The sequence below is a fragment of the Ursus arctos genome, unplaced genomic scaffold (assembly GCF_023065955.2).
Source record: "Ursus arctos isolate Adak ecotype North America unplaced genomic scaffold, UrsArc2.0 scaffold_22, whole genome shotgun sequence".
NCBI classification, from domain to species: Eukaryota; Metazoa; Chordata; class Mammalia; order Carnivora; family Ursidae; genus Ursus; species Ursus arctos.
In genome coordinates, this window is record NW_026622897.1 from 1,857,213 (window position 1) to 1,880,336 (window position 23,124).

The 23,124-nt window shown below is 43.0% G+C and overlaps 1 protein-coding gene across 2 annotated transcripts in view; it reads right to left on the reverse strand.

Moving 5' to 3' along the window:
* PDGFD (platelet derived growth factor D) overlaps window positions 1–23,124 on the reverse strand; it is a 224,810-nt gene that overhangs the window by 52,532 nt on the left and 149,154 nt on the right. For both annotated transcript variants that reach the window (XM_026505880.4, XM_026505879.4), the window contains exon 3: window positions 20,731–20,911. In XM_026505880.4, the coding sequence (XP_026361665.1) occupies window positions 20,731–20,911 (181 nt within the window). The remainder of the gene's footprint in view (window positions 1–20,730; window positions 20,912–23,124) is intronic.

A 23,124-nucleotide genomic window follows, 5' to 3' on the forward strand; every position in this document is an offset into this window, starting at 1 on the left:
AAAACCTGCCTGTCGTCCTGTGCCCCCTCCCCTAGAAGAATGCAATCGCCTTCGCCTGTTGTCTATACTATACGTTGGTGTCATGCTGAAATACGCTCCAGCGACTCACTGAATTCTTCAGGTCATAACTTCTTAATCCTTGAAAACCATGTCTTCTACCCGAAGTTTCAAGTCAGAAGTTCATCACAGTTCACACCTCCTGTGGATTTCTATGGCAGCTCCTTAACTAGTCTTTCTCTATTGTATCCAACTGCAACCTAACCTCCACTGGTCTGCCATACTGGTGGCCAAAAGTAAAATCAAAACAAAAAGTACTCCCCCACCCTTGCAACTTCCAAGCCCCAAATCCCTCAGAGGTTCTCAACAGCTTGTTGTCCTTTGATGAGTACATCAAAACCTTCAGCATCTGGTTCCCTCTTACTCTCCACCATGATTTCCAGCAAGTCGTTCATATTTCTCTGGGCTCTCAGAATTATTTCATGCTTTATCAGTCCTTTTAAATTTGCAGAGGCCACTCCCTGTGCTTGGGAAGTTCCCCCAACCCTTTCCCTCTAGCTAACTTTGCCTCATCGTTTAGAACACAAATGAAATCACTTCCATTGAGAAGCACTGCTAGGTCTAATTCTGCCTCCTCTGTGTTCCCAGAGTATAGAAGGGCTTACATGCACTTTTCCTTAACTTTCAGGTGTCCACAGGAGCTAATATAATATAGTTCCTGGAACACACCAGGCTCTCCAAAAAGACTTGGCAGAGGACTGAGTTCCAAAGGCATGATGTGACACTTGTCTTTCTCAAATTCTTAATGAAGATCCATGATTTATGAAATGGGAATTTGATTAGTAAGTTTAAAGAACATATTTTCAAGTGGCCAAGTCACTTTGAAGCTATTTTTATTCATAAAGGTGGCTTAAAGTTAGATGTTGGCTTACAGGTTAATAATTATTTCTGTTCGTAAACATTTCTAAACGTGTGACAACTACAGTTTCTATAAAGTCACTTTCTTGGCACCAAGACAGCTGTTGACATTTAGTTTTATCTGCAAAAGTGTTTTTCTTCTTAGTAAACTATTGAGGTATCGCCCTTCACATGAATAATCCGAAGGTGGGGTAGCAAGTGACTAATTCGATATTTGAAGGCCATGTGAAAAGAATATTTTCTCTATATTTCTGTCCTTTGATATCAGAGCTACTCCTTCAGGAGCTTTTAATATTGAAATCCAAGATATTGCAAAGGTTCTCATAGATTTAACTCTGCCAACAGGGTCAAGGTCTTTTTAAAAATTTATTCACTACACATAATTGGTTCCTCTTAAGGCAAAAAAAATATAGATTCAGATAGCAATAAAATATTAAGACAAAACAATAACTGGTTTTCAAAATAATGTTAATTCTGGAACTTGAGAACTCTAAAATTGAAACGTTGCAAAAGGCCAGATCATCTCACAAAACAGGAAACATTGATATTAAAAAGTAAAAAAGTCTTAAGAATTTCAAAGGAGAGTTTCCCTGACACAGATGATGATGCTTAATTCATTTGAAAGAAACAGAAAAAAAATGGCTGTGCTAATTACAGGCACTATCATTTCAGAGGAATTAAATTATTTCCCTGACAAAGGTCCTTCAGTAACTTCGCTAACTCGTATAATGTACCTGGATAGATTCCTTCCAGGGGGAACAGTTAACAGTGTATTTCAGACATTCTTTATACAGAAATGTTAATATTACATTAGATAGAGAACATCTCAAACTTGGAAGAACATAGACATTAGTGAAATCACCTCTAAATATCAATCATTGATGCCAACTCACTATTACAGTATGTCATCTGTAACATGAAGTGAATGAGTTCTTACAGAAGTTGTTACGGCTTCTTTGGTGTCACTGAATCTAGAATTATAACTACTCTCCCTGAAATTTTAAAGGAGAGAGTTCCACTGAGAAATACAGCAAGTGATAAAAAGCTATGGAGGGAACTGTTGAGATATATGAGAGGTGCCCAACACACAAGAGCGTTACTGTGTGAAACTAGGAATCAATTGTTGGTCTGTGCAGTGCATTGATAAGATGGGCATCAGATTACCAAATCATTTTGTCAGTAGTTTAATATAAGATGTTGACAAACTTATGGGAATTCAGAGAAGAGCTGATTGATTAACAGACCGAGGAAAACAATTTGTGAGACAAGATTATAAAAACTAAATATATTGTTCATTGACAAAGGAATTAAGTACTTGATGTACACTACATATAAAAGTTTTCAGAGAGTTACTTAGGGGTATGTGATACAAATTTCCAAGAATTCAAAATGTATCACCATGAAGGGAAAGAACTGTTTACAATGCTCCCTGGGGGCAGTAACTAGCAGTCAGGGCATGAAACTGAATAAGAGAAAATGTAGGCTCCCTATCTATAAAGTTTTCCCAACAGCGGTACCTATTAAATCGTGGAATGGCCTCTCAGTGGAAATACTGGAAGAGCCATCGTGTAAGTCATTTCACACCAGAGTGGACAAAGTATTCAAAGATACACCTTTGGAAAGAAATCCACCTGACCGCTGTGGCGGACGGTGTAATGAATGACCCACTCAGGCTTCCCATTTGTGCTTCTACAAGTGTTATGTGCCTGTCGTTGAGCGTCTGTCTTCTATCGCGAATATATTCCTATCCAGCTTTCGTTTTATGCTTGTGATTTCCATCTCTTCTATTTTTCTAAGAGACCTCTAGTTTGTAAACCCTTTGGTTTGCTTGGATTATATTTTATGAAAATCACACTTATAAGTTAATATCCTGAGCTCTCTATAAGGAAGCTGCTCGGAGGAAAAAGCAATAAACCAGTTAGAATTTTCATCCACTTTACAATGTACTTGAAAGTGTATACATCTAGTCAAAAACTCATTGCCTTTGAAAGCTGATGAGAGAGAAGAAAGGAATTTTCTTATTCTATTTATTGATGTCAATCCTGTAGTTGAATCTTCTCTTTTAGACATTTATGAATATGTCACTTTTTCATGTTTTATTAAATCCCAATCCTTTTGCTTATGGGTATTTATTAACTAATCTTCTCTTATATGACAATTTATGGGGCACGGATAGGCAATGGATTAAAAAGAAGAGATATTTGGTATCTTTGACACATTGAAAATAGCTCCTTAATCATTTACGCCGATCTCATATTTTATATATATATAAATATACATATATTTATATCTCATAAAATCCTTGCTAGGTAAAAATTTATTGTAAATTTCAAACATTTGCCAAAGGAACGAGAACCTAACACATTATCTTTGTGTCAATGTTCCATCTGATGTGTAAGATCCATTTAAATCTATTAAGGAATTCTCCCACCGTAAAGCTGTTCCTTACTCACAGATATTACAGCAGGAAAGAACGCTTCAGTTGTAATGCTTACCACACCTCCAGGTCCTTAGTTACCCCAGTTTCAGACTGCCCACTTTGGGAATCCTCACGGCATGAAAATATGGCATAAAGCATGCACACTGAAGAGGGTCACACACGTGAAGAAATAGTGAAAGGAGGCTGTGCTTTGTGCAAATCTCCCCGACCTCCTCTTACATCACATAACTCTTCCCCTTCGTGCCTTTTTGTTCACGTCCTAACAGGTCCTTTGCTGTTCCCATTTCTCCTCAAAGCCCTGTCTCTAAAATACTACAGCAAATCACAAAGGTAACTTTGGGCAGTAAAGTGTATAGAAAAGGCTTAAGAGTAAAATTTCTCAAACTCAGCACTATTGAAACTTGGAGCTGGATAATTTTTTGCTGGGGTTGGGAAAGGAAGTGGCCTTAGCATTGCAGATTATTGACTAGCATTCCTGGTCTCTACTTACTAGATGCCAGTAGATTCCCCCCACCACCCCGCCAGCTGTGACAACGAAGAATGTTTCCAGATATTGTCTAACATCTCGGGGCCGGGGGGGGGGGGGGGAGATCACCCCTGGCTGAGAATCACTGCTAGAGCAAGGTGGGCAAGGGTGGGAGGAGCCACTGGAGGAGCTCACCTTTTCGTTCTTCCTCCTTGACATCTCCAGGGTTCTATGGAGAAGGCCGCTGCAAAAAGACTGGGCTGGGACTGGTTATCAAAAACATGAGCCGTCAATATCCAGGCCACATGGCCTTAGGGAATGAGATTTTGAAGCTCAGTTTTGTGAAACTCATCAATGGGTATAGAGAGACTAATTGTACAGTCTCCCCAAGAAGAGGCACCCTACACTCCTTTTCTGAGAATGTCCTAGTGATGGGGTCACAGCTGATTCTACAAACCAATGACAGCAGGTAAAACGAGAGGGTGCAAATATTCAAACAGGTTAAGACATACGCACCTATAGTTAGAAGTCTGCTATCCAGCAGTATAAATGTGGGCATACTTCATTTATTTCACGGACTGCACATGACATGGGCATGCCGTATGGAGAATTCTAAAGGCTGCTTCCAGTTTCTGTCTGCGTAGCTTCAATGAACTAGCCAATGTCAAAAGAAATTGTCACGGAAGTCTGGCAGTAACAATTCATTCATTGGAATATACACCATGAGTGTCAACGATGTGCACGGAGCTTTGCCGAGGGGCTGGCACACAGAAATCAATAAAACGGGACCCTGGCCTTTGTGAAATTTCAGGGTTAGACTAACACGTAAACAGGTGTTGTTAACGGTCATAGACGCTCATTGGAAGAATACAGAACAGAAGTCTTGTGCAGGCAGGAGGAAGTGGTCACTCAGATGGGGGAGGCAGAAGAGGCCCAGCTGAAGAGACGGTGCTGGGGAAGGAGTTTTGAAAGATCCAGAGTAGGTGATAATCCCGCGCGCCCACCATGTGCCAGCCCGCACACCAGTGCGCACTAGCTGTGGTGCTGACAAGGGCTCTGGCCCTCACCGTGCGCTCTGGGGAGGAGCAGCCTGGAGGGCTGGAAGCCTCCCTCAGAGCCCTGCTCGGAGCAGCAGCACGGTCTGCAGGGACAATCCAGAGCTTCGCAGAGCCTTCTCTAAGCAAAAGCAGCACACGCTAACTTGCAGAGGCTGTGAGCACGCCACAACTATTCTAGGAAATCCCCAATACTCAGTGTGGCTGGAGACCCAGGGCGAGAGAAGCCAGGCTGAAGCTAAGGAGCGGAAAATGCCCTGCTGCTATGCTAGGGTTTGGGTGTTGTCATAGGTAATGGGTAACCACTGAGAGGTCTGAAGAAGAGGAGTGGCACATTTATTTGGACTTGAGACCCAGAAAGATCTCTTAGGCTGATGTGGGGAAGAAAGGAGGGGTTCAGTGACAACCCTACAGGCAGAGAAACAAGGAAGGGAAGAGATTCTTGGGTGCTGCCCAGGAAGGAGATCACGGCAGCCACAGGCCAAGTGATAGAAAAAGAGAGAAAGAAAAAGGGGGGGGGGTCATAGAGATAGAGATTAAGGAGTTAGGGAGTCAAAAAGGGAGTTGCACTTTTCCAAATACAAAGAGAAAAGACAATGCCTGTACTCTCATTCTCAGTGTTTTCTTCTGCTGCCCAATGCACACAGGATAGAATGGGGATGCAAAATGGCGGGACATGAGGGTGGTGAGAGGTGCTCCCCCCTCCTGATGTACCGCCACCTCCGGCAACGGAGGGAATGCCGTCCACCCCAAAACTAACTGCACGGCACTTTTCGGCACTTCCTTCATAACCTTTGTCCCGTCCTCACTGATGATACTGTTGTTTTAACTTCTCTTCAAAAGTTGGACCAGGTCCCCTGAATCCTCTAGCTACCAAGCACACAGCAGGTTCTCCAAGATTATTTGTTGGATCAGCCACTTCAAAGCCCTCCTGGCAGTTGTAGTTTCTGTGTATACACAGATGCATCAGATAACTTGTGTATTACACTTCGCTCCATTTCGATATTTTCATTCAAATATACTAGGTCTAGAAATGAAGCTTAGTGGCAGTCCTCCTCCACCTAGAAAATCAGGGCAGGACTGGGAGGACCAATTTTCACTTATTACGTATTTGAGGATAATGGGATATATTCTGTACAGAGATTCTTCCTTTCCTTTAAACATGTGATTGCTGAGACCACCAGTTGAAATAAGATGAGGAAGGAGCCATTCCAACCTGAAACGTATCCAGAAGCAGGGTTTACAGAAATTAAAGCAGAGGTTATACAATCATGGGAACAGGGAAAAAGAAGGCCAATACTATATACCAGCAACCACAAACTCCCAACACTCCACAGGAGATGGTGGGGGATGGGACTGCTGCAGGTGCCTTCCCAAAACGTGATCATAACATGTCTCATTCTCATCACTAACACCTGAGCAAACAAACAGGCACCATTAAATCTGTTTTCTCTGTCATAACAAAAATTTTTAAAATAGCGACATAGAAGAAACGTTCTCTTAACTGAAGGTCAGAACAATGGTGCCTTCAAAATGAAACCTGGGTTACTGGCAGAAGACAAAGGGCAGTGAATGGGGATGGTGTGTATAAGGTAACGGAGCTGCTTTGTCTTCTTTCTCATGAACGTATCACAACTTGAATACTGTCTTTTAAAAAGTGGCCCCTCTCCTAAGGCCTCCACACAGAAAAATAACTAATGGGAGATACGAAATAGAGCGCTGTTCGATCTGTAGGTAGTGTGGAATTAAGAAAACTAATTAATTAAGAGGTCTCTTTTTATGGGGCTTACAAATATTGACATCGTCGATGTGAAGTGTGAATCAATGATAGGACCACCACAGCCTACTGAGCGATGTAATGGAAGTAAGACGCACACTCAGTAGTTTGTACAATATGTCAAAACTACGCGGAGCACTTACATTTTACAAAGTGCTTTCCCATATCTCACTTCACCCTACTATGTGCCGGGTACATAGTAGGTGTTCAGAGTGTGCTCCAGGAACTTACTGAACATTAATTCTTTCAGGAACATTCACTAACACTTGCCTCTCCAGCAATGATGTGGGATAACAGACACAATATAATGAAGGCTTGTCACTGTCTTTGTCTCGTGATAACAAGAAATGTCAACACACCACATACGCGCTGTAAAAAACAGCTCTGGTGAGCTCAGTGCTATGAAAGTGGGGAAATGAGCAGCACACGCGAAGTCAGGGATGGCATCGTCAGAGAACAGTGTGAACCCCCAAGCTCTGCTTACAGAGGCAGCATGCTTATCAAAGGAAATAGTTCTTAACGGGGCAGCACATCAGGATCAGCGGAGAAGCTTCGATAAATAAGAATTTGCACACCCTTTCCCTGAGATTCTGACTCAGGCAGTCTGGGGAAAGTTCTGAGCACCTATATTAAAAAAAAAAAAAAAATCCTCGGTGGTTCTAATGCAAACACTCAATTAAGAGTTGCATTCTTCAAACTGGGATGCTTCATGCTGTCCAAATTATACTCCACGGTTTAAGCCTCAAATGCCTTTGGCTGATTTTCTTTCTGAGGATATGTTGCTTTTAAATGCAAAAACTTGGGGTGGGTAAGGCTTTAAGCTGTTATCAGTCAGTGACTCATTTTGTTCCCTCTGCTTGGATTGAAGGATTCCCCACCTCTTCCTCAGGTCAGCTACTGCTCCCCCTGTGACTCATTTCCCGACCACCTTCTCTTTCCAAACACGCGGTCCTTTCCCTGTTCTCTTCTCCCCTCCCACAGCCTCTTGTTTTGCATTTCAGCTTGCTTATCACATCGTGTCTGCTTAACTTGACTGTCTCGAGGGCAGGTTTCCCATCTTATTTTCCTCCCCAGGACCTAGCTTGAAACTTGACGTTGAGATGGAGATCCACAAGAATGCATGTCGAATAAATGAGCAGCCGAATTAATCAGAGAATTAATTTAAGCCTGGCCTGCATGAGAGATCTGCTAGTGGTTTCCATTTGTGAGGGAAGAACCCTTTGGGCAGAGGTGACATGAGTGGGAGTCAGGGTTGTAGAGGATTGCAAAAGGAAACTGGGGCTAAAACAAGATCTTTGTCATTCTGCCTACAACCGGGCTTTTGAAATAACCATTTTATTTTCATATTGATGGTAACGTATATTTTTGTTACACAAGGGAGGCTTGTACAAAAGGCACAGAAGAAAATGGATCGCTTACAATTATTTTTTGTGACTAATTAAATAAAAAATTAGGTACTGGTCTGAAATTTGAATTTAGAGCTCTACCTTTATAACCATGATCTTCCTTCAGAAATGATTTTTTGCTTAAGACTTTGCATTTATAGGGGTGCCTGGGTGGCACAGCGGTTAAGCGTCTGCCTTCGGCTCAGGGCGTGATCCTGGCGTTATGGGATCGAGCCCCACATCAGGCTCCTCCGCTATGAGCCTGCTTCTTCCTCTCCCACTCCCCCTGCTTGTGTTCCCTCTCTCGCTGGCTGTCTCTATCTCTGTCGAATAAATAAATAAAATCTTAAAAAAAAAAAAGACTTTGCATTTATAAATATTTTGTAACAATTAAAAAAAAAAAACCTTTCCTATCTAGGTTATCCTCATGGCTAAATGAAATAAGTTTCTATTACAAATTCATATTTCTTTCTTGTCTGTTCTAGAGATATTTATTGTAGAGATTAAAATAATAAGTGGTTTACTGTCTTTTTTTCCTTGTAAAAATAGCCATTTTTAGCATTTCACAGGGGAAAAAAAATGCCAGATGATCACATTGAGTCCTTGTGGCCTTGAACAGCTATTTGCTTCAGGGATGTGGCTTATCTTTGAGCCAAAGGAATATTTTAGGGGCTGTTTGCACAGAGTTTTGTAGAATCCGGTGAGGAATGAATGTCTTCTTACAGCAGTGACACCAGGAACTTTTCAAATCCAAATATACTACTAAAATTCAAATTTTTATATTGAAGGTGTATTTCAAGATATTTTCAAGAACAGTTCAAAAGGGATGAAGGTGTGTATGTAAGATAGCATAATGGAAAAGAACCATTAAGGGTTTTTGGCTGACTGTCCCCAGTCTGCCTCAGGGTATACGCAGGTTCCCAGCTAGGCACCCGAGTCACACTATGTAACTGCTCCCAGGCCTGACCTTACCGTTAGTTCAGTGCTCTCCAGCATTCATCTGGTTTCACAGGCTGTACATTCACTGCTCGTCACCCCCAGATGCATGTCTTGCAACCTAATTCCCAGTGCGATGGTACTGGGACCTCTGGGAGGTGACTCAGTCATGAATGGGATTAGTGCCTTATCAAGAGGCTCCAGAGAGCCCCTCACCCCTTCTGTCATGTGAGGTTATAGCGAAAAGACAGCCAGCCAAGAACCAGGAAGTGGGTCCTCATCAGACACCACAGCTGCCAGTGCCTTGAACTTGGACTTCCCAGCCTCCAAAACTGGGAAGAATAACTTTTTTTGAAGTCATCCAGGCTGTGGTATTCCGTAACAGCTGTGCAGACGGACTAAGACACGAGACCTCTTGACCGTGGAACACCTGATTTCATCCTCACCCTCCAAGCTCTTGTAATGGTAGCAGTACTAGTGACAGTTCCATCTGTTGTACACGGAGTGTGCGTCAAACCCTCACCCCTACGGAGAGTCCTCAGGCACCTTTATGATACAGGGGCTCCTTCCCCTTTGGCGCATGAAGAAACAGCAGCTTGGGCAGTTTAACTGTGTGTCTAGGTCTCGCAGAGAACACACACATGTGACCTGGAGTGTTTCTCATTCATACATCCTCTGTCCTGTACAGAAAACCTCAAAAAACCAAACGAATGGCTTCGGAGTGTCTTAAAAACCTGGAAAGCTCTTGAGGCCTTGGGAAAGACCCCAAGAGTGATAGAGTATCAACACCCCAAAGACCTTTTTGCCATTAGTAAGAAGCCCTGAGTCTTTCCAGGCTGCAGACTTTCTTCACGAGAAACAGGGGAACCAAACCACGTCTGCTATGACGTCACAGTTACATAGTCCAACGTACGAACTGCTGAGGTCGGGCTGCTGCTGATGCAATTATATGCTCGTCGAAGTTGAAAAGACAGACTTCACAATCAGAATATCAGCTTCCACTCCACAGTCCCCCTGACCTCTGACCCCAACAATGGCCCCCACTCTTGCATCCTCACATCTGCCCCTCCAATGCCCAGTGAGTCCTGGACCAAAACAGCTAAGGCCCATTGGTGTGTTGGTATGACTGCAAATCTCTCAGGTCTTAAGTCTGGAAAAACAGGGAATGGGCTGTTAGTACATCTTCCCTTTGTGCATCTCTGGGGATCGCTTTTTATTGTTTTTATTCCAAACTATGAAATGCATCACAGGAGCTCAATGAATACGTATCAGTTCAGCTCAATTAAACATCTTGAGACCTACTTAGAACAATGCCCCGTGACAGACCTTTGGGAATAAGCCACTCCCTACCCTCAAGGAGAGACAGTGAGATGTGTACAAAGGTTTTTATCGATTAAAAAAAAAAAAGACTGGAAAGAAAGGCATCAAAATATTCATAGAGGTTATATTTGGGTGATGGGAACTACTGTTTTTTTTTTCTTTTTTCTTTATTACTATTCTATATATTTCCCAAAGTATGTGGGATGTGTCATTATTTTTTCTTTTAAAACCCATAATGATGATAAAGACCGATCATCTGGGTACCTGATGGAGGGAAATGAGCTAAGGACAGGTCGTAGCTTTGACACTGAATATGATTTGACCAAAGAGGGCTTGGGTTTTTGAGGACAGGTATAGATACAGATAAGAAAATAAAATAGCAGGGATTAGAGGCAGAAAATCCTGAGGTAGCTGGGTCATCAGGGAATAATGCTGTCTGACTGGAATGAAGACTGTGTGGGGAGAGGAGAGAACTGGCTGGAATGGTAGCTTGGGAGCAGCACATGGAAGGCTCTCTGTATCAGAGGGAGGTGTTTGGACATTAGGTTCGTAGGAAATTGGAAGTCATTCACAAGTTTTCAGCTGGAAAATGATTTGATCACAGCTCTCCTTTAGCAGGCAATTATGTTCTGGACAGAGTGAAGGTAAGGGAGACAGGAGGTAGAGAGACCAATCAGGAAGCGATCAGCAGGACCCAGCCAAGAAGCAATGATTACTTGATTATTTATTCATGTATCTCTCTCTTTCAGAGGTGGCTCTGTGCCTTTTTAATCTCCCTTTTTTTTTTTTTTTTTGCCTGCCTGACTCCAATTTTCAATTGCAAAATAAGGAAAGAGTCACTTTGAATCCGTAGCTCAATATTTTCACAGGTGACAGAAGCAATGTTGAATGGAGGTCAGCCTTAATGGGTCACATTCCCACTGATAAGGGGGACATTAAGGGCAGGTGTTTTCAAGACTTGAATTTCTAATTCCTTTGTTCAGCTGGGAGAGGAGCCTGGTGTTTCCCTGAAGTTCCAGGGACCTTCAACTTCCCAAAGTGGCTGATCCCTACAGAGAGGGAGCAGGTCAACCAGCTCTCCTTAGAACCAGAGCTGGGTGGGATGGAGTTCTCAAGGACTGTTACCAAAGATGACTGATTGAAAACCACAAGCATTAATCACCGCTGGCTTGGACCCTTCACAGAGCACACAGCTCTCCGTTTGCTCTTCTGGAGGGGAAAGCCTTCTGTCTGTATTCCCGCCTCAGTTCACAGACACAAAGACATCAACAAACATTTTTGGTCTCTTTCATCACAATGCCTTCCCTTTATCACTTCTTCTATCCTCCTATGCTTCCTCCACCACACCCCCTTTCCCCATTTCTCTCTTGGGCTGCCTGCATTTGACTCCAATCATTGGGAAGGGTCTCAGCTCCCCTCCCCTTCCTGGCCCATCTGCTGTGCACAGGTGGGCTCGAGTCCTCTGTCCTTACTGGCTGTCCTGTTTGTGACTGTTTGGGACCAAACCTGTGATCTTCTATGCGGTGGGAGGGGCATGGAAGTGTACCCCAGTCTCTTCTCTAGACCCCAGACTCCTCAGAAGAACCCCTGGGTGTGAATTTGCATCGCAGGAGCGGCACACTCCCCTCTGGCTTCGGGTCCCCGACAAGTTCTCTGGTTTTACAAGAGAGTCAGCTTTGGCATTTCTTAGAACACCATTAATAAAGCTGCTATTCTGGTGATTTTTTTTTTTTTTTTTTTTTTTTTTTTTTTTTTGCTTCTTGTCTCTCTTTTCTACTGGCTAGAATAAAGAAAGTATAGTAAGTGGTTAGCAACCCTAACCTCCAACACTTTGAGTGAACTCATCAGGATATTCTGAAATGCCTTGCCTTTTTTTTTTTCCCCTTTGTGCCTTTATTTAGGCAATCCCCTCTTCCCAGGATGTTTCCCTGTCTCAGTCCAATGGAGGGGAACAGAATATATGACCTCAAGATATGTCACTTTGGCATAAAGGGTATTTTGAGCCGAAGGCAATTGAAAAGAAGAGACACAGGGCAAGCTCTCTGCCTTCCGCTATCTGCCTATCTGCGTAGAAGCAAGATATACATTTGTAAAGGGGTCCCCACTCCCCTCTCTACCAGGAAGGGCAGAAGTTAGTCACCAGAGACAACTCTAGACCCTTACCAGCCTGGAGGTAACTGGCCCTTGGCTTCCATCAGCCCCCCTATATTTGCCTTCCCACAGTTCGCTGCCCTGCAAACTCAAAGTCCTTTTCCTTTGTCTTGTCACTTTTCTGAAAATGCACTGTTCTTTTGTTAAGATGGAATATAAACCCTGGTTCCAACCGCCCCTCTGAGTTACTCATCACTGAGTGCTCCCTGTGCGTGTGAGATACGTGTGTTCAGACACTTGTGTTTCTCTTGTTGTTCTGTTTTTTGTTGGTCTAAACTGCAGGGCCCCAGACAGAGGACCCGGGAGCAAAGAGGGGAAAATAGTTCTTTTCTTCTCTTACACCAGCCATCCCTGCCTGCACGAAGCTAAGTGCCCCTTGTCCCTGTGTGCCCCCGGATGTCCCACACACATTTCACCCCTGCGATGCCCAGTGGTTTATAATCCTGTGCCTTTTCTCCCACAGCGGACTTTCATTTCGTCTTATTATCCACAGTAAGTTCTCAGAAACGTTTGTTGAATTTATAAGTAAACATTAGGTAGAGATATTTTTTACTGAGGTTCACTTCATAGCTTTTAAAGAAAGAAATAGTGCTCTGTTTTAGGCATACCTTAAATATGCAAGCCTCTTCTAATATAGTTGAACAGCTTTTTCCTTCATTTTTCTCTTTTTCTCTAGCTACCAAAATATTAGTGCAACAAAAAGCAAGGTTATAGAGAGAAAGTTATCTGTGTATAAAGAGGCACAGTCATTTAGAGTCACTACAACTTTCCGGTTCTCAAGGACGAAAGTTTACTTGTAGCATGGCTGCATAATTACACCGTAAACAGGATGTTGGACTGTCCAAGTGTCATTACACTGCCCCCCTCTCAAAGCTGGAAATGTGTTTACTCAGCACATGGGGAGTCACCTGCTCATGTGATCAGCACATGGGGTTTATGAGCAAAATTAATTACAGTAGTAAAGTACTATTTCAAACACTGTGTTGGAGATGACGAGTCAACGTGGAAGAAAACACCCCCAAAGTCAGAGAACAGCCACAGACGAGATGTGTAGGGCTCTGAACTGCATCTATGGACCGAAAGGAAGAGACATGGGGTTCCCTGAGATTATATGCACGATTTTAGATACATTTCTTTCTCGCTGGAGGGTCCACAGCTTTCATATCTCATGGATAGCTCATATCTCTGTGTGAGCTCTGTGACCACAGGCAAACTCATAACCTCTCTGTGTTCACTGTCTCATTTGTAAAGTTACGTAGCCCGTGTCCATTGCCTCATTTGTAAAATAAGAGGGGTGGTCTATGGACTAGATCTTGAAGATACTGCAACTCAATTCTATATTCTTCTTGAAACCAGTCTTCACACAGTGCACGGCTCAGGAGCAGCAGACTGATTACTTACAAGCCGGCAGGCCCTGAAATAAGCACCCCGCACATTTCACCCTCGCAGTAACCCCAGCGGTAGGATGCTCTTCTCCTCTTCAGGACTGTGACGCATGATCGGTTCTAGGACGGCAGGAACTTCGTCTGTTTTCTTCACGACTCCCGATCCAGGATGTACCACAGCGCGCAGCACACAGTAAGTGCCCAAACAGGGTCCGCTGAATAATGCATGAGGCCAACGCGCGACTAGCAAAAATGCCCGGAACTCGCCAGGGCCAGGTAGTAGTATCACGGCATTGCTTCCCCCTCACTTTTTTGTCTCCTCCTGTTCCCTTCATCCTCTTTTTTTAAATCTACTTGCTTCTCTTCTGCTCCCCACCCCCACCTCCTGCAAGAGCTCAACTTCCCCTTTATTCCCTTCACTCACAGTTTGCTTCTGGACCTCGCCATACCCTTCGAGAAATTATCCTTTGCTCCAAGACTATACTAAGTTTTGCTCTTCAGTCTCTCATGAATTCTGTTGAAGTTTTTGTTATGTGAGTTCAGGTTTTAGGAAAGCAATCTGATTCAAATAATGGATTCACTTCAAAATGCTCTATGTAGTTAGTGAAATTTTAGGACATTTATAAAATTTCAAATAAGAACATGTATCTACAAAATGGTGCAACAATGAGACTCCGTCCTTAAGAAGGTGCACTTCCACCTGCACCCGCTCCCTGCGACGACACTTGCCCAGGGCTTCCAGGGCACACATCTGTCCCTGCTGCTCTGCTCCCCTCCTGGTTGTTTGTTTTAAGGTTTATTTATTTATGAGAAAGCGAGCTCCCTTGCACATGGGGGGGGGGGGAGGGCAGAGGGAGAAGAAGAGAATCTCAAGCTGTTTCCCCGCTGAGCACGGAGCCCAACACTGAGCTCAATGTCAGGACCTTGAGATCATGACCCAAGCCGAAATCAAGAGTCTGACGCTTAACTCACTGAGCCCCCCAGGCGCCCCTGCTCCCCTCCTGTTTGACCCTGACCATGCCCTGGCCTTCTCTCTGACCCACACTTTGTCTGGAGTCTGGTTGAGACCCTCTTGGCGAGCGCAGTGAGGTGCTGTCCTCCTCCCTCTCGTATGTTCGCTCCTTCCCAGCAGCCCGAATCCCCAGACAGCAAGAGAATTATTACTGTCAAGGGAAAGAGGTCTTCTCTTTCCCGTTTCAGGGTCTTAGTATTTGCTGTTCTTTTTGCTCAAAGCACGCCTCCCATGGCTTCTCATGGACACCTCCTGCCCATCTTCCAGGTCTCAGTGCAAATTTCACATCCACGATCTTCCTTGACACTCCAGCTGGACGGGGCTCCTGCCCTCATCACTGTCCACCACACTACCCACTTACCTTCTTTCCTGCTTTTACTGAACTTCAGATAGTTGGTCTGTAAATATGTACCCACGTCCCTATTTACTTATGTGTTTATTGTCTGTTTCTTCGCACTACCATGCGAGATCCTGACAGCAGGGACTCTGCCTGTCTCGCTGCTGCATCTCCAGGGTGCTGGACGGAGCAGGGCCCAGCTCTCAGTACACACTTGAGGAACAACAGCACAGCCTTTATAGCTCCCAAACCTTCAGGAGGATACATCTGCAAGGAAGAAGCTACTGTGCGATCACCAGCCTGACCTTGACTGTCCTTGGCTCTACACACAGTTCGGCTGCGTGGCCAGAGCCCCATACATGTTCCGAATGTCCAACAATTTTTATCTGACTGTCCAAATTAAGACTTTTCACACATGTTACAAAGAAAGTGAATGGGGTTCTTGACTCTCCAGCTTTGTCTGAGAATTCAGATTCGGGGAATAGGGATAACTGCACACACCATTAGTCTGTTTTTTTTCAACCAACTGGTAAATTTTAGTTGAACAAAATTAGAATCTGCAAAAGTTGTTGTAATTGAGAATCCTCTCTTATTCAACTCCTTCATTTTATTCCTTCATTTTCTTCTCTTCCTCCTCTTCTTCCTCCCCTTCTCCCTTTTCTTTTTCTATTTGAAATAATTATTTATAATATAAAACCATGATTCATGCAGAGTTTCAATCTCAATGGAAATCTTAATGGCACCACTTGAAATTAATTCAAACTACAGAGATATATAGTTAAGCAACTGGTCTAATAAAATTGCTTTTTAATTGTTTATAAGAGGTACTAGCAAATTTCAAGTTATGAAATAACCTACAATTTGTTAATAAAAAAGAAAGTTTTTGAATAGCTTTAAAATGACTTAATGTTTTTGTTTTTGAATTTAAAAAAAATGTACCTTACGTTAAACACATATGTGTGCATGTACGAGCAAACACACACACACACAAATAAAAGTTTTTATGTTTGTTACAATGTGCAGTAAAATGTTTCTACCTTGGATGGAAGGAAGGGATTATGGTTAGAGGTGTATATATGTGTGCATCCCCCTCACAGACACCTGGGCTGTTTGTATAGGACTGAGGAATCCACTTGTCACCTGCTATGTTAATAATACCAATGATAATAAGAACAGCAGATATTTAACTAATTAATAAGTTCTACACAGTTTACAAAAGTTCTCTAATTCAATGCCTGCAACTACTTAATGTCTGGCAGTATTACCATCATTTTACAGAGGAAGAAAGTACAGTGAGCCATAGAGCTGAAATTCACACCCATGGTCGTTGACTTCTCTGAAAACCATCCACTGGGAGCCTTGTGTTGGGATACCTTTCCAATAACCTACTTAATGGTCTTCAAAAAGAGATTCCTGACGACCCATCCATTCATTCCCCAACAAACTGGATTTGAGGCAGGAGAGCCTCATTTATTTAGACAATCACATCTTGCTAACAAGTATTTGAAAACAATTATCCCCTCTGAAGTTCATCTATTCTCCTCAGCAGAGTAAAAATTAAGGAAAGAAGGCTGAGCAGGATAGCAAAAAATGAAATTAGGCAGTTCTATTGAGTCATATTTTATCAGGATAGAGTCAACTCAGCAAATACACTAGCCAGCCTGTGGAAGGTATGTGCAGAATACACGCAGGAATGCGCTTGTCCTACCCTTGAACAGTTCACTACCGCTGCTGAAAATAAGACAACAGGCTTAAAATGGAGTCACTTTGCGAAGCCCCATGTTACCAAACTGAGACTTAATTCTAGTGTTGGCTTTCCCAAAAACAGAATCTTAAACCAATCAGAAATCTCCTCATCAACACTAGTTATACAATCTGCCTGACAGACCCCTGCTGTCTTCCAAGGAAAGTAACCTTTCAGTGATGAACTCAGTTTTTTTGCCTATGTAATTTCCTCATTTTTGCTCCCTTCTGCCTGTAAAAGTCTTTCTGTTTCCACAGCTCCTCGGAGCCCCTTCCTCTCTGCTAGACTGGACATTGTCAGATGAGTGAATCATGGAATAAAGCCAACAGAATCTGTAAAATTTACTCAGTTGAATTATTTTTAACCCCATTAATCTGGAAGAGACAGACACACAATTAGTGACGGTAAAGGTAGAACCATGAGTGCCATTATTTATTGACCACTAGTCATGGAACTAAATGAACTCTAATTTTCATCCTCCTTTTATAGATGTAAGAGCAAAGGGCAAGAGACTTGTTTAATATCAGACCATTAGTAAGTAGGGAAACCTTATTCAACCCAAAGGAAGCTTTACAGCGAAACTGGTCCCATGGGGCAGCGCTGCCTTCTCTAAGACAGACTGTGACAGGTGCTGTAGGAGAAGGTGGAAGATCAAATTCCAAGCGTATCAAACAAAACTGTAATACATGAACCCCTCCTAAACAAAATAAGTGATCCTGATGTTAACCATTAGTCCCCCGCCCTTTTCTGGAATGAAAAATTGACTAAAAATGTACACTGGACTTGGTATTCCAAACACATTCTGAGCCGAGACCATGTAGACTTGATTCCAGTGCACAGGGCTCTTGTGGTCCTGCGCACCTGTTACTTACAGCCCCAGAGGACATCCCTGTACACCTGGGGAGTCACTGAGGTATGAGGAAGAAAGATGTTCCATGGGAAGTGGAGAGTGAAAAGGGAGAGATGAGAAGGGAGGTGGTTGTGACCTATCGAAATGGCTACTTGCCATCTTCCCGGAGCACTCTGACTCCTCAGGAACTATTCTCAGGCTCAAACGTCCCTAGAACCTGCCATGCCTGAAGGTAGGGTTTCCGAAACAGCTGCCTCCGACCCTTAGAAGTTTTGCGGGTCTGCATAACAGTGTAAAAATCGTAATTTAAATACACTTAGAGAGGGTTTGCTATTTTTAATCCCCCGTCTCCGGCTTAGCTTACAGTCGGCCAACTTTAGGCTTTAAGCCTGGTCGCTGCAGGGTCTGACTTTATAGAGTGCTCTAAAGTCTCTGCAAGTACAACTTAAACACAAATAAAATGATCTTCCCAACACCCTGCTTGGGCCACAGTGATGTTCTACGCCTCCCGAGCAAGACTCAAACGCAAGTCTTGTCAAAAGCCACAGAGACCCACAGTCTATACACACCTGAAGGGTAAGCTCATTCTCCCTTTTGGGATCCAGCCACCGAAGCACTTTGGCTCCAGGTGACCATATGTAGTGCCAGAAGCCTTTAGGAGCAGAAAAGGCACCTGGAGCTCTTCGCAACAAATGCAGACCAAGGGGTCGGCAGGGAAATACACAAAGGAGCGATTACTATCATCATTCCTACAACGCATAATTGAGTGTCCTGGTGGAGGTGACTGAGTAAGGAAGGGGAGGGATGCCGGTTTCCATGCCGACTACAGAGGCTATTCAGTATGTCACTTACCACCGGCAAGTAAATGAGGGATGAGCCCGTCCCATAACCCCAAACACCTCCAACAGAAGCCACTCTTCCCTAAATCCATACCTGTACTGTCTTTTCTACAAAAACAAAGCAAAACAAAACAAAAAAACAAAAGGAATTATTTTGCCTTAGAGACACTGTATTAGAGTTAGGGTATTTCTAACTGACCTATGGACCATTCAATTTAGTCATAACCAAAGTTCTACAAAAAGTATATCCATCATAAAGGATGAATACCCACCATTTGCATTAACATGGATGGAACTGGAGATAATGCTAAGTGAAATAAGTCAAGCAGAGAAAGACGATTATCATATGGTTTCACTTATTTGCAGAACATAAGGAATAGTATGGAGGACATTAGGAGAAGGAAGGGAAAAATGAAGGGAGGGAATCAGAGGGGGAGATGAACCATGAGAGACTATGGACTCTGGGAAACAAACTGAGGGTTTTGGGGGGGGGGGTTGGGATAGGCTGGTGATGGGTAGTAAGGAGGGCACGTGTTGCATGGAGCCCTGGGTGTTATACGCAAACAATGAATCATGGAACATGACATCAAAAACTAATGACGTACTGTATGGTGATGAACATAACATAATAAAAAGAAAAGCATATCCATTAGCAGGAAGAGTGCTTGGTATTTTAAGGGCAAAAAGGTCCCTCACTAAGCCTCTCCGTCATCACTCCAACATGCCAAGCCTGCTTTGTCCATGAACAGCAGAGAACAGATGCACCGCTGGACACATGAAAAGAAAGAAATGTAGAAACCAAAGTTTCTTCATTTTTAAATCTGAGCAGCACCGTATGTTTGCAATAATGTAAATCTTGATTGATGGATTATTTTCGAATTAAAACTGGAACCAGTCTCACCTCATGCTATTTTTTCATTTATTCTGATGTAAAATTCACTTAGTGTTTCATAACTCACTAGAATGCAAAAATAAAAAACAAAACAAAAAACAACTGCCTACATCAGATGTAAAAAGCCAGGTTTTTTTCCCATTCTAAATTTAACTCACAAGAGGGGAGCAGAAGCACAGACTGACTCCATTCATGGCGCTGTGTCTGACTCTGAGAGCCATACTTTGAAAAGGAACAGAGTCAAGCTGGATGGGAATAAAACGTGTTTTGAACATGCTATGAACACGAAGGGTTCACGGATATCTAAGACAGCGTGTAGGTAAAATTATCCCAGTGTCTCCCCAAACTTAACCCAAAGAGCCCAGTACTTCTGTGTCATTACTCATCGTTCTCACTCCCCACGGCTTTATAACTGTTGTCCTTGCCAGATTATAAGCCCCCGGGGGTTCAAAAACCTTGTCTGTCCTGCTCACCTTTCAGCCACGACACCTATCAGAGCGTCTCACGACGAGCAGGAACCTTCCAGTGTCTTAGTAATGACAGTCTGAGTAAAGCAGACACCTGGCAGCATGTGACCCAACAATCAAAATTAACAACAATGTAGATTTTGACTCAGTAAGAGCTGAGCAATTTCTACCAGTCGGAACCAGTTAGAGCTGGGAATGGCGGCTGGTGCGTTGAAGGAGAGGTGAGATCACACATAAGGACGAGTGTGGCCAACGCTATGCAGCGCCGGCGTCCGGACTCTGGACCACGATCGTCAAGATGCTGGCTAACTCTGAGGCTCTGTGATCCTAACACAGACCCTTCCCCAGTCTGGATCCGAATTTAAACTAAAATCACTCAGACCCTTCTCTGTGGCTGGAATTACACAGACAACTTTTTGAACCAAAGATGGTCAACTCTCAAATGCCTTTCTTGGCTGTTCATTTATCCTCCTGCAGCTGAACCAAGGTAATACTGCTTTACCATCAACTATTTTACTTTTTCTAATTACCATGCTTCCTTTCAAAAGGTGTGGACCCAAGGGCTGACTTAATCGAACCACAATGGCGTTCCTTACTAAAGAAAGCCTTACCGTGCTGGCCGTGAGGTAAGGGGCACAGCACACCACCGAGAATTAATAAAGTTCACCCTCACGCCACCACATTTAATCACAGAAAATATCTCTATACTTCATGAAACCAGTGTCTGCTTTTAATCACAGGGTGGTTTAGGCTACTTACCACAAAAGAATAATAAATCTTGAATCCAGGTTTAGCCACAAAGTAGTCATCAGACTTGAATGTTATTTTAATTTGGTTCGTTCTTGATGTGATCCTTGGAGGAACTTCCTTGTGTCCACACCACCGACCTCTAATTATGGTACTGGTTTCAGATACATCTTCAACTTCCACAAAATCATACCTAGTTTCAATTTGACATAAATAAACGTAGTTTGGTTACAGTAGACTTTGAAATTCATGCTTCCACTCAGAAATTAAAACTAATGTGACTTCTCATGACCTACCAGCAAAAACGAAAACTAAAGCCCATCGAAAGTTTGAAAGGAAAGCTAGTTTCTTGGATTAAGTTTTTCAAAATCAAACTTCAATAATCTCAAAGAAACCTTATGCATGTGTAGCCATGAGTATTCCCAAATCATCTGTAATCCAAATGGGCCACTTTGTGAGCATAAGGCTTATAAGGGTTTCTGAGGAAAACTAGTAACCATAATCTATTGTCATCTATTGTCCTATTTTCGGAGACACAGATCTAGTTATATGTCCAAATATTTACTATAAAAAGTTTTTCAAACAAATTCCCACTTTGAATTAATTCACCAAGTTCGTGCTTCCTTAAGAAATGGCCTCTAATATCTATACAGCATATAGAATCAGCATTACATTACATCATCTCATTGCAGAAAATACATGGTAAAATAAATCACTATTTTCTCTTCTTGGAGGCTGCCTTTTGGAAGGATCATATCATAAAATAGGACAGTTATCATAGCGAAAAGCATTAAGACTTTGGGGAGGGATGTGCCCTAACCACTACTGGAAATACCTGGGCTTCCTAAGCCAGTGTGTGAATGCGCTGACGGCCACAGTTTCAACTCTGACGTTGGGCACAGACGCACGGAACGCCAAGGTTAAGGACGTGGGAAAGTCTCTCCCTAACTGTTCCATATAGCCTTTCCATCACACGACAGAACATCCTCAGTGATGGACAGTACATCTTCCAGGGATCATCTCCCTCCTTTGCAGACACCCCAACTCTTGGGACAGTCTACTCGTTGAGCTGAACTACCTGGTTTTCAGTTCTGGGCATCTGTCTCTACCTCCCCCCAGAGGACGTGGGATGCTAACATCACAGTTCAGGGGATGCGCACTCGGGGTGAGCAGCGGCTGCAGTCTCAACACACTGCGGGGCTTCTGTCGCGACTGCCAAAAGGAATGAGCGTGAGAAACATCACAGGTGAATGGGAGGAAAATCCGCCGCAGAGCTCTTATGGATTGGGCAGGGCAATCTCAGGACTGGGTGAACTTATCCCCCACTTATCCTACTTAGCACCACCCAACTTATCCAGTATCAGCATCATCACTACCTTTCACTGAAGTGACTTACAAGGCCCTGAAGTCCTTTGCCTCAGTTTCCTTATGAGCAAAATGAGAGGTTTATATGAATTTACTGGCTGGATATCTCTTGGGTGCTGTGTAAATTAATTACTTAATGTTTATATGGTGCTTGGAAGGTGAAAAGCACTCACAAAGAATCATTATTCAAGCAATAAAATATTACAGTGTAAACATCAAGGAGGCTTTGGAACAGATGGTAGGAAATCAATTGCATTTCATTTTATATACAATATGTGTAAATCATAGTTACTGCACAAAGCATGAGTATACGTGCAACTCTGATAATAACACTATAGGTCACTTTCATTTTTTTTTTTTGGAAAATACAACATCAGGGTAATTTTTACTCTAGATGAAGTCAAGAGAGCATCACTTTAATTCTTTGGGAGGGTCTGAGGCTCTGGCCTGTCTCTTTCCCATCTTCCTCTCTCCTTTCCCACCTCTTACTCCTCTACCTGCCTCCATAAATTTGGAGAAGCAACTGGATTTTGAAGAAGGGTCAAGAAAGGAAACCACCCGAGCATCTTGTACTTTCAAGGCCTGGGTGTGAGAGAGCTCACTCCCTACCAGGATCAACATCCCAGCTCAGTAGCGGAGACCTGTCTTCCTGGCTGGGTCATCATCACCTTCTCCAATCAAAAAAAAAAAAAAAAAAAAAAAAAAGTCTCCCACCATCTCTTTTTCCAGCACAGAAAACGAGTTCTCCCTTTTCAAGGTTGAAAAGACACGAGATCTGCTGGAGTGTGTTCTCTTTGTAAATATTAACTGGCTCTTCTGCATGTATTTGTCTCTGCTTTCTGGCATACATTACCCTCTGTGGTCCTAGAAAGTAATCGTCGCTGCTGTTATTCTTGAAAAAAACAGCCACATCATAAAAGCTGTCAGCATAATAAACATGCAACAAAGGACAGCTAAATCCGAGGCACCCTTTTTATGCTTCAAAGGGAAATAAAGCTGCTGAAAGGAGTTAGCGTTTCAGCAGGGCATCAGCCATGGAGA